The following is a 12,702-nucleotide window of genomic DNA, read 5'->3' as shown; positions in this document are numbered from 1 at the left end:
AGATATGGAAGTTCCATTATATATACAATGGCATAATAAAATGGTGTCCCTTATATAAAATGGCAAAATCAAGGTTTTCTTTTTGGATACACACACACACACACACACACACACACACACACACACATCTCAACCCATGGATAGTTGAATGCGGAAAGTCATATGAATAAGTGAGGTGCTTTACCCCTGCTCTACAATGCTGCCTTCAATATCTCACAAAAAAATGTTCATGAAAGTCAGAGAAATTAAGTTTGAACAAAGAAGCAGGGTTTTGCACTGGGACTGGAAATCCAAAAGATAATGGAAGCAGACTGAAACAACCCTAGCACTATGCACCAAAGTGCTAAACAGCTGCAGTTTTCTTCTGATCGTTGCTGGCTAGTGGAGTATTTATTTATTTATTTATTTACAGCATTTACATTCCGCCCTTCTCACCCCGAAGGGGACTCAGAGCGGATCACATTACACATATAGGCAAACATTCAATGCCTTTTAACATAGAACAAAGACAAGACAAACATGGCTCCGAGCGGGCCTCGAACTCATGACCTCCTGGTCAGAGTGATTCATTGCAGTGATTCATTGCAGCTGCTCTCCAGCCTGCGCCACAGCCCGAGTAGGGCCCGTATTCTGTTTCATTCGTTTTGTGGGTTTGTGCCATTTTGTCCATTCAGATTGCATGGAACTACTGCAATCCGAATGGAACCAAAGAAACCGTGAAACGAAAGGCAGAGGTAACCATTTGGCTAACTGATTTTCAGCACTTGGCTGTAGGCCCTAGTTGCCGGGCCTACGAGCATCGAGCACTCAATGTCTCGTAAGCCTGGCTTGCAGAGCCTCCAGTCGAGCACCAAACGCTTGATGCTCATAGACCCAGCTCGCAGGGCCTTCGAGCATTGAGCGCTCGGTGCTCACCTGTAGGCCCTGCAAGCCGGGCCTATGAGACATCGAGTGCTCTATGCTCATAGGCCCTGACTGCCAGGCCTACAGTTGAGCGGTCGATGTCTCATAGGCCTGGCTCTCAGGGCCTACAAGTAAGCGCCGAGCGCTAGATGCTCGTAGGCCCTGCAAGCCAGGCACTTGATGCTTAAAGGCCCTGGCTGCCAGGCCTACTGTCGAGCGCTCGACTGTAGGCCCTGCGAGCTGGGTCTATGAGCCATCAAGTGCTCGATGGCTTGTAGGCCCAGCTCACAGGGCCTGGTGCTTTGATGCCCAAGATCTGAATTTGGGGGGGGGGGGGGGGGTTGGATCTTGGACAGAAAAGCCCATGTGTATAGGCACCCATTTCTGTTAAACGGCGGATGGAAACAGGACCATATGAATGGAACAAATAGAAATGGTAAGTAATTCCATACAAATGCACAAGCCTACTGGCTAGGACTGAAGACTTCTAACCACAGGACTAGCCCTCGTAATGGTATGAGACAATGAAACACTGTAACAGTGGATTAGAGATTCTCCAAGTTTTCTTGCCTCTCCCAATGTTCATGTGAGCCTTTTAGACATTTAAAAAGAGAAACCCCTAAGGGATTTTAGGAAGTAAGCCTACAATTCACCAAATGCTTCTTTAGCAAAAACCCCAATTACCCTGACGGACTTTAGGTTGCTGAAGCCCGAAGATTACATACTCAACTAATCTAAATCATCTGACTCACCCTCCTGCCCAATAATGCACCATTTATTCACATGAGACCCCGTGACACAGTAGAAAAAGCAAAGACTTTAGAACTTTCCCCTAAGAATTGAAATACAGGAAACATTTTCCTAAAGCGTGGAGATGTTCAAGCTAGCTGTGAGTTAGAATGCACTTATACTAAAGTTTTGACAAGAAAAAAAATCAGTTTTCCATATGGAAACATGACTACAAAGGTAAGTTTACAAGGGCATCTGAGAATGGAAGGAAGTTCCCCTTGTTCCTACTGAAATAATGTGTTGAGATATGCAATCAAAGTGCCAGATGATGTTTTAGTCAATTAAAAATATATATAGTACAGTTAAAAGTACATATTTATTTATATGTCTAAATATAGACTTGCTAAATATATGTCATGGGGGGCTTTTTCAGCCCTAAAAAGGGCTGAAAAATTTGGTTTATATTCAATTATATATGGTAATTTTTCCAGCTCTAGCTTTGTGCATTGTATGTCTGCCTTGTGGTTTCTCCCAAAGGAAGTTTTTATTTTTTGTAATAAACTAAAATAAAAGAGCACATGACAAAGTCTCCCCATGAAATCTCACAAGACAAGTAAATCGGAATGTGTGTGATTTTTCAAAGCTGACCTGCATGTGCAGTGGCATTTAGGCAAATACTACACTCAGTAGACAAAGGGAAACAACTAAACATAGATCACTTTTCATTCCTCTTAAGATAAATGTCTGATCTGGAAAACGGTGTGGGAGAAGGAAACAAACTTGACAAAGGAGCAGATATCTCTTTTGCCCTTTTTTCAATTAGAAAATAAAGAGAGATAAAAATATGTGTTTTAAAACCAGGCATTCATGAAAACACGATGTGGAGAGAAAAAATCTTCCTCCCCATGTGTATTCTATTAGATGATTCAGGAAATCTAGGAAATCCTGTTCCAAACAGACAACCTATACCTAAACTATGGAATCTGCTGCTACAAGATACGCAGATCTTTGGTAGTCACAGGTTTAATTGTATATGGAAGAGGAATTGACACAATCAGAATAAAATATTGCCAGTGGTGCTTAATCAGAACAGCTAAATACAGCCTCCAGGTACAGATGCAGTATACCTTTAAATGTTGGGAGGGGCTGGCATAGAAAACAGCAGAAAATAACGTTTTTTGTGTCAAGTTTCACTGACTATCTGGAAGTATTTGGCTGGCTATTCTGGAAACAAAATGCTTGACCTTTATTGTGGTCCAGGCAAGGGTTCTTTTGCCCACTCTGGACCTTCCACAGATATATAAACTTCATTTGCATAGTGTTCCAACAGACCTCACAACTTCTGAGGATGCCGGCCACAGATGTAGGCAAAACTTCAGGAGAGAATGCTTCTGGAACATGACCATACAACCCAGAAAACTCACAGCAACCCAATGATTTTAGCCATGAAAGCCTTCAACAAATCATTCTTTGTGGGGGAAGAAACTAGCCAGGTCTGGAGGAATCAAGAGGCACAAACTTGGGAGGGGACATGCCTTACTGATCCCTTGCTCACATGACTCTCTCAGTGAGCTTCAACATATTTTGATCCATTCAGTTCTCTACCACCTATCCTGGGAGTTGTAGTTTCAAAAGGTCTCTTGCCTTCTCCGCCAAATAATTCTGGGGCCCCATCAAATCATTTCTCTTAGGATTCCACAGCATTGAAGCATGGGAGTTAAAGTGATCTTGAACTGAATTCATTCAACTGTATGGATGCACCCCCTCAGCCGCTTTCATTTGGCAACCCTCCCTCCTGCTCCCTTAAGAAAGGAACAAGACAATGAGGTGACAAGGGGGGGATCCAGTGGCTAATAAAATCCGCAAGGAAGCATCTGGGCACTGGGTGTATCTGCATTGTAGAATTAAGGCAGTTTGACCCCACTTCAACTGCCGTGGCTCAATGCTACTGGATCCTGGGAACTGGAGTTTGACAAAGTCTGTAGCCCCCTCTGGGTGCATTTACACTGTAACATCAACCGATTTGGCAGCACTTTAAGTATCAAGGCGTTGTTGATTCATGGCCGGAATCACTGGGTTGCTGTGGGTTTTCCAGGCTACATGGCTATGTTCCAGAAGCATTCTCTCCTGATGTTTCACCCACATCTATGGCTGCATCCTTAGAGGTTATGAGTTATACTGGAAACTAGGCAAGGGAGGTTTATATATTGGTGGAAGGTCCAGGGTGGGAGAAAGAATTCTTGTCTGTTGGAGGCAAGTGTGAATGTCACGTCCACAAGAAGACGCTTTGAGTCTTCTTTTGGAGAGAAAAAGTAGGGTATAAATAAACATCATAATAATAATAACCTTGATTAGCACTGAATATTAGCACTTAATCATCTTGATTAGCACTGAAAAGCCTTGGCTTTAATTTTACACGAGTGTGTTGTGTTAATAGTAATTATGTTGATGTTTTATTATGGTTGTTGCTGTACATTTTGTGTTGGTAACTGAATGTTTTACCTATGTTGGAAACCGCCCTGAGTCCCTCTGGGGAGATAGAGTGATATATAAATAAAGTTATTATTATTATTATTATTATTATTATTATTGAAATTTCAAGGCCCGGCTGATTACTGCCTGGGGGAATCCTTTGTTGGGAGGCGTTAGCTAATTAATTAATTGCAACATTCACACTTGCCTCCCACAGACAAGAGTTCATTCTCCCGCCCTGGCCCTTCCACAGATATAAATCTCCTTCGCCTAGTTTCCCTGAACATTCCACAGACATAGACACTCCACTTGCCTAGTTTCCAACAAACCTCACAACCTCTGAGGATGCCTGTCATAGATGCAGGCGAAAGGTCAGGAGAGAGTGCGTCTTGAACAAGCCTGGAAAACTCACAGGGGTTGTAGTTGTAGAAGCCCTTTTCTGGGGTGCATCTAAACTGGGCATGGGGAAACTTGGGCCTTCTTTCCAGGGGTTTTGGACTTCAACTTGCATCAATCCCAACAGCCTCAGGCCCTTTCCTTTCCCCCCTCAGCCGCTTAAGCTTAAGCGGCTGAGGGGGAAAAGGAAGGGGCCTGAGGCTGTGAGGAATGGTGGGAGTTGGAGTCCAAAACCCCTGGAAGGAAGGCCCAAGTTTCCCCATGCCTGATGTAGATGCACCCGGACCAGGTCTTGAGCCTTCTCTGTCCAAGAGCGCTGCTGCCTCCCAGGCTGTACCATAGCATTCTGTCCTGGCAAAGAGACTGGGCGACCCGTGGAGAGAAAGAGAGGCCGGGGGCATGCCTTGCCTTCCCGGGCCACCAACCCCGCTTTACCTTCTGGGGCGGGGTGCCCAGGAGCAGCTCCAGGTAGTAGCCTCGCCCGGAGTCGCCTTCCAGGTTGTCCACCATGGCCACCAAGTTGGGCGCCGCCGCCAAGGCTAAGCCCGCCGCTCCCGGGGGCTCCGGCGAGGGCTGCGGGAGGCTGCCGGGGGGCTTCAGCGAGGGCGGGATGGGGCCAGCGGGGGAAGCCACTCGGAGCGGGAAGGCGAAGGGAGCCCGGCAGCGGGCGGAGGCGGCCAGGAGGGCGAGCACGGCGGAGAAGAGGGCGAGCCCGGCCGAAAAGCCCTCGCCCATCCCGGCGGCGTCCCGATCCGGCTCTGGTTAGAGAGGAAGAGGGAGGAGGAGGAGGAAGGAGGAGGCTCTCCGGCGCCCCGGCTGCCGCATCCCGCCTTCCCCGTCCAGGCTCCTCGAAGCCCTCGCCGCCACTCCAGGGAAACTTTCTCTGCAGAACCCAAGCACTCCAATCGCCTCCCCAGCCCTCTTCCTCCTCCTCCTCCTTTGGCAAACAGACGCCGGGGAACTTCCCAAAGCCGGCCCAGCGGCGGATATGACGGCCTTGGAAATGTGGTCAAGAGGAAAAAGGGAAAAAAGGGGTGGGATACACAACACTCTCCACTCCGCCTTTGCCAGAGGAGCCTCCCTCGCATTGAGCCGCGGCACTTCAAGCAGTGTCAAACTGTAGTCATCCTGTCCCTTATCGAAGGCTTTCATGGGCGGAATCACTGGGTTGCGGTGCGTTTTCTGGGCTGTATGTGTATGTGTTTTAACTGTTTTATAATTTGAAATGTTCTATTTATTATTTGTATGTATAATGCGGCATTGGATTTTGCCGCTCTGAGTCCCCTTCGGGGTGAGAAGAGCGGGGTATAAATATAGCAAATAAATAAATAAATAAATATGGCCATGTTCCAGAAGCATTCTCTCCTGACGTTTCGCCCACATCTATGGCAGGCATCCTCAGAGGTTGTGAGGTCTGCTGGAAAACTATGTAAGGCCGTTTTATATATCTGTGGAATATCCAGGGTGGGAGAAAGAACTCTTGTCTGTTGGAAGCCAGTGTGAATGTTGTAATTAATCACCTTGATTAGCATTAATGGCCTTGCCAGCTTCATGTCCTGGCTTCTCCCTGTCTGGGGGAATCCTTTGTTGGGAGGCATGAACTGCCCCTGATTGATTCATGTCTGGAATTCGTCTGTTTTCAGAGAGTTGTTCCTTATTTACTGTCCTGATTTTAGAGTTTTAAATACTGGTAGCCAGATTTTGTTCATTTTCATGGTTTCCTCCTTTCTGTTGAAATTTTCCATATGCTTGTGGATTTCAATGGCTTCTCTGTGTAGTCTGACATGATGGTTGTTAGAGTGGTCCAACATTTCTGTGTTCTCAAATAATATGCTGTGTCCTGTAGAGGATGGTTCATCAGGTGCCATGACTTCTCTGGTTGAATTAGTCTGCAGTGCCTTTCATGTTCCTTGACTCATGTTTGTGCAATGCTGTATTTGGTGGTCCCTATGTAGACTTGTCCACAGCAGTATGGTATAAGACAGGTATAAGAGAGTCCCTTTTGTCCATTTGTTGGATTTTCTTAGTGTGTCTGTAGATAGTTTGTAGGTTGTGTTTCTTCATCAGCTTGTCTATGCAGTCAGTGGTTCCCTTGATGTATCCTTCTGGAACATGGCCATACAGCCCGGAAAACTCACAACAACCTGTTTCTTATTGAAGGCTTTCATGGCTGGAATCACTTGGTTGCTGTGAGTTTTCCAGGCTGTGTGGCCATGTTCCAGAAGCATTATCTCCTGACGTTTCACCTGCATCTATGGCAGGCCTCCTCTGAGGTTGTGAGGTCTGTTGGGAACTAGGCTAGGGAGTTTATGTATCTGTGGAAAGTCCAGGGTGGGAGAAAGAACTCTTGTCTGTTTGCGGCAAGTGTGAGTGTTGCAATGTCACGTCAGCTGCAACTGTACCTTGTGAAGTCTGATTTGGCCACAGTGGTCCATGCCCTAGTCACCTCTAGACTGGACTATTGCAATGCACTCTACATGGGGCTGCCCTTGAACAGTTCCGGGCCCACCTACCTTCGTGACCGCGTTTCCCCCTATGAACCTGCACGATCTCTCTGATCATCTGGGGAAGCCCTCCTCTCGTGTCCACCTTCATCACAAGCGCAGCTTGTTGGGACGAGGGAGAGGGCTTGGTCTGTAGTGGCCCCTGGCTTTGGAACTCCCTTCCCAGGGAGATTAGGCAAGCACCCACCCTGACAGCTTTTAAATAGGAATTTAAAACCTGGCTCTTCCAGTGCGCCTTTGAATAATTAGTCCCCATTACCAAAACCCCACTTAAATGAAATCACAATATTTTGCACTTTATTCTGCTCCTTGTTGGAAGTAACTTGAATTCCTACCCCACTCCAAGAGAATGTTTTAGCACTTTGTCCTTTTACGCTCCCCAATGGCATTACAATACATATCTTTGCACTTGTGTCTAGACAACCCTCCCATTTTACTAACTTCATTACTAAATGGTGGTCCTTGAATGTTACCATTTTACTAGCTTACTGTTTTTATTGTATTATATTGTGGTTTTAATGTGTTTTTATTTGCTTGAAGGGCCAAGCTGTGGCACAGGCTGGTTAGTAGCCAGCTGCAATAAATCACTATGACCAAGGGGCCATGAGTTTGAGGCCAGCCAGTGTCGGAGTGAGCACCCGACCATTAAAAAAATAAATAAATAGCCTTGCTTGTTGTTGACATAAGCAATCCGAAAGATAGTTGCATCTATCAAGTAGGAAATTTAGGTACCACTTAGGTGGGGAGGCTAATTTAACTAATTTATGACACCATAAAAATCTTCCAGTAGCGTCTGGAATGAGGAAGTCAGCGTCACAGTGGATGATGAAGCAGCTGCTCCCCCTGTGGCCGGAATCGAGCATACCCTCAAGAAGCTGGAAGCTGGAGAAGGTTAAATTGCCTCTCTGTCTCTGTCTCTGTCTCTATGTTCATATGGTATTGAACGTTTGCCATGTATGTGTACATTGTGATCCGCCCTGAGTCCCCTTCGGAGTGAGAGGGGCGGAATATAAATACTGTAAATAAATAAATAAATAAATAAATTGTTTTTATTTTGTTTATCATTTATTCTTTGGGCTTGGCCCGTGTTAACTGCCCCGAGTCCCTGTAGGTAGATGGAGCCGGGATAGAAAAATAAAGTATCAAGATGATCAATTACAACATTCACACTTGCCTCAAACAGACAAGAGTTCTTTCTCCCACCCTAGACATTCCACAGATATATAAATCCCCCTTGTCTAGTTTCCAACAGATCTCACAATCTCTGAGGGTGCCTGCCATAGATGTGGGCAAAACGTCAGGAGAGAATGCTTCTGGAACATGGCCATATGACCCAGAAAACTCACAGCAACCCAGCATTCATTCTTCTGAGTAGACACACATGCCCATAGTCCTACAGTGGCTTGAGGAATTGTAGTGTGCTGTTGTTCCCACTGCTGCTGTATGCGTTCAGTTTGTTTGCAGACCTATCATGACTCTAAGGCCCTTTCTATACTGCCCTATATCCCAGAATCTGATCCAAGATTATCTGCTTATCTCAGATTATCTGGCAGTGTAGACCAGTGATTCCCAAAGTGGACACTACCGCCCCCTGGTGGGCGCTACAGTGATCCAGGGGGCGGTGATGGCCACAGGTGCATTTGCCATATGCATTAATACATATATATTTCTGTTTAATTGCTACTAAAAAAATTTAAAAAAATAATTTCCAGGGGGCACTGAGTAATATTTTTTCTGTAAAGGGGGCAGTAGGCCAAATAAGTTTGGGAACCACTGGTGTAGACTCATATAATCTAGTTCAAAGCAGATAATCTGGGATCAGATCCTGGGATAAAGAACAGTGTAGAGCGAGCCTAATATGAAGTTATTCTAGTTTTTCACGCAACAATATTTGTTCAGTAGAGCTTTTGCCATTGACTTCGGCAGAGGCTGAGAGGGTGTGATTTAGCCAAAATACTAGGGTGCATCTACATTATAGAATGAATGCAGTTTGACTCCTGCCGTGAGTCTCCAAGCCGCTTTGAGTATCCTAGTGGAGAGAAAAAGTAGGGTATAAATAAACATATAATAATGTGCTTTCATGGCCAGAATCACTTGAAAACTCACTACAACCAGAATAATAATAATAATCAATAATCAACAACAACTGCTATGGCTCAGTGGTATGGAATCTTGTGAGTTATATTTTTGCAAGATCTTCGACCCAATAGTGCTGTAATCTCAGCAAACTCAAGTCCCAGGATTACATATCATTGAGCCATGCCAGTTCACATGGGATTTTTTTGTGTGTCACAAGCATCTTGAGAAACTGCAAGTCACTTCTGGTATGAGAGAATTGGCCATCTGCAAGGATGTTGCCCAGGGGATGACTGGATGTTTGATGTTTTACCATTCTTGTGGGAGGCTTCTCTCAGGTACCTGCATGGAGAGCTGGAGCTGACAGAGGGAACTCAACCCACTCTCCCCAGATTCAAACCTCTGACCTCTTGGTCAGCAGTCCTGCCAGCACAATGGTTTAACCCATTGTGCCACCGAGGGCTCCCACATGGGGTCAAATTGCATTCATTCTATAATGTAGATACATGTTGAGTCTGACTGGACTTCTGAAATAGGACAAGATGGTTGCTAAATAGGTTTTGAGTGGCTCTTACAATTACAGACTGCTTCAGAGGAGTGTGAGTTTTCACAGTATGCATGCTTGGGTTTTTCCTGTTGTTTCCCCCACTACCCGCGTTCATTTCATTCTTTGATGAAGGGGGTATTTGTAGCAGTTTCTTGTACTAGGGCTCTTCGAAAGATTTTTAAAAAGAAAAAAAAAGCAGGAGTTTTTTATCTGAACTGATAATATGGTTTGGGAGCCCATGGTGGTGCAGCGGATTAAACCGCTGAGCTGCTGAACTTGCTGACTGAAAGGTCGGCAGTTAGAATCCGGGGAGTGGGGTGAGCTCCCGCTGTTAGCCTCAGCTTCTGCTAACCTAGAAGTTCAAAAACATGCAAATGTGAGTAGATCAATAGGTACCACTTTGGCAGGAAGGTAACGGTGCTCATTCCAGCCACATGACTTTGGAGGCGTCTACGGACAACGGCAGCTCTCGGGCTTAGAAATGGAGATGAGCACCAACCCCCAGAGTCAGACACGACTAGACTTAATGTCAGGAGAAACCTTTATCTTTTAAAATATACTTTGACAACCAGTTTTTCTCCTCTGAATTTTTTTTTGCATTATAGTGCAACAGTGCCATTTAATTGATACATGATAACTTTCAGTAAGTAAGGAGAAAGGAGAAATGGAAAAGAAACCCAGGCTGGATGTTGTCTAAGGCTTTCATGGCCATAATCACAGTGTTGTTGTGTGTTTTCCTGGCTGGATGGCCATGTTCCGGAAGCATCCTCTCCTGACCTTTCACCTACATCTATGGCAGGCATACCTCACAACCTCAGGTGTGAATGCTTCTGGAACATGGCCATCCAGCCCAGAAAACACACAACAACCCAGGCTGGATGCAAACTGCCCTATATCCCAGGATCCAATCCCAGATTATCTGCTTTGAATTGGATGATACGAGTTCACACAGCCAGATAATCTGGGATAAACAGATAATCTTGGATCAGATCTTGGAATATGGGGCAGTGTAGATTCGGCCCCATTTGAGAGTAAGAATAAAATACTACAGCTGGAGCTGGGAATTGCCATGGATTACAGGAATGTTGTTTATATATTTATATTTTTTAAAACCCTTAAAAATTACAGAAAGAAATACTACCACCTCCAACACCTCACAAAATATTTTCTCCACTTGGAGGAAATCACCATACTTCTGAAGATTCAGGAGAAGGGTTTCCAAGTAGCCTTTCTTTCTATAGGAATTAAGAATTGACCTTGCGTACTTTTGGCTCTCATATCTGAGACCAGGAAACTAAGACTAGGTTGAACAGAAGTCTATGGTGTGCGCGCCAAGGAATAATGTTTACTGATCTCCCCACAAAACCCAGTCATCTCTTGTGTAAAATGCGTGAAGCAAGAAATAAGGGAGATGGTCTCTACCTCCAAAAAAGACAGCTTAGTTCATGCTATTTCATCGACCCTGCAAAGATAAAATGCTTCACTACACACACACGCACAAGGAATGCATGAAGAAACCTGTTTTGCTACACCAAATGATCGAAGTTGTGTGCCTGCATATAATTTGCTAGTTGTTTTTCTTTGCACAAAGGCCAAGCATGATAATAGCATCTTGTAATTCCACATTAAAACCTATCTCTGTGTACTTGCTTTTTTCCTACAATGTTATCCTCATCCATCCAGCTGACCTGACAACATTTCACATAATGCAGTTTTATTCATGGCTATGCACATTGCTAGCCGCAATAAAGTAGCCACCTTGAGTCATTAATTTTATCCAGAGAAAAGTAGAATAATCATAACATAAAATAAAATGTGTCCATAAAAACACAGGCACCTTTCTTCTCTATTTACTTAGGATATGGAATACATCCTAAACTTAGTAGACTACAGGTTGCCAGCTGTAAAGCGATTGTTGTGGATTATTTCTAGTGCATTACTATCATTTCCAAAATCTTCATCCTCATTTAATGATGAGTGCTGCTGTTCTTTTTCATTTCAGTTTCATATCTCGTGTTCATTTGGCATTGTTTACATCCCACATTTTCTTTCTAAGTACATAAATATTTTCAGTTGAAGTGTTGGTAAATCATGCAGATTTCACACTTAGTATGACATGCCTATTATTCTTGTGGTTTCTTTATGCATCACTGTCTAATTTGCTGCATTTTACGTACTGTTTAAGTAGTTACTGCTAATTTAGGCTGGGAACAACTATTTATAATGCTCTGCAATCTTAAACTGCTATCATGAATCAAGAGATGTGTGGCTGAATTTGTCAGTAGTAAGTTTCTTGATGGTTATTCTTTATCATTTTTTACATCTGTGAATTTTAAAAGGAATGGACTCTTTTATCTGCAAATCAATTATACATGTCTAGCAACATGAAATTTTGGGATGTGTTATTGATCAGAATCAGAGCAGCCACTGCAGTTTTGAAGTGTTCTGAAATTACAGGAGTTAGGAAAATTTACATTTTCTGGGCTATAGCTTCCATAATTCTGTGGCCAATCAATACTAGTTAGCATATCCTTGGAAATATGGTCCAACATGTGAATTTCCCAACCTCTGAAATTAACACAAGTTTTAAATGATATGGAAGGATATACCCCTATATATATAAATGCCCACTGGTCAAGGAGGTATGCCTCAAGTCCATTTAAGGTTGCTCTCAGGCCATCAAAATAGTGATACCACTGAATTGCCAGAGTCTGGGACAGTTTCCTCTTAAGACTATAGCACTCAGAATCCCCTACATAGACAGGGCAGGGTGGAAATGCAGGCTGGGAATTCTTGGACTTATAGTTCAAATTGTAACTTTTCTAACCTCTGGGCCTTCCCTTCCTTTCCGTTTGGCAGGCTGTTGTTTGCAGGACTCATTTCATGTCATGCATTTTTATTACCAAGTGACCACATTGCTTCAATGTGGAAAATGGCATGGCCAGTGAAGCTGAAGGCAAATAGATGCACAGGAAATACAGAAAATTACATGGGAAATTCACCTGTAATTAAAGAGGAAATTCGGCTTATGTACACCCAGGGTGGATTTCCTATAAAGGTTAAAGAGAAACACAC

At 44.1% G+C, this 12,702-nt stretch overlaps 1 protein-coding gene across 1 annotated transcript in view; it reads right to left on the bottom strand.

Moving 5' to 3' along the window:
* The window catches only part of bace2 (beta-secretase 2), a 51,614-nt gene extending 46,181 nt beyond the window's left edge, over window positions 1-5,433 (bottom strand). Inside the window, exon 1 of the mRNA XM_003218963.4 lies at window positions 4,936-5,433. Coding sequence (XP_003219011.2) covers window positions 4,936-5,235 — 300 coding nt within the window. The 5' untranslated portion in view covers window positions 5,236-5,433. The remainder of the gene's footprint in view (window positions 1-4,935) is intronic.
* Window positions 5,434-12,702: the final 7,269 nt, after the last annotated feature.

This window comes from Anolis carolinensis, chromosome 3, assembly GCF_035594765.1.
Source record: "Anolis carolinensis isolate JA03-04 chromosome 3, rAnoCar3.1.pri, whole genome shotgun sequence".
Classification (NCBI taxonomy): Eukaryota; Metazoa; Chordata; class Lepidosauria; order Squamata; family Dactyloidae; genus Anolis; species Anolis carolinensis.
Note: the sequence above shows the minus strand (reverse complement) of the source record. Positions and strands in the feature narration are given on the sequence as shown.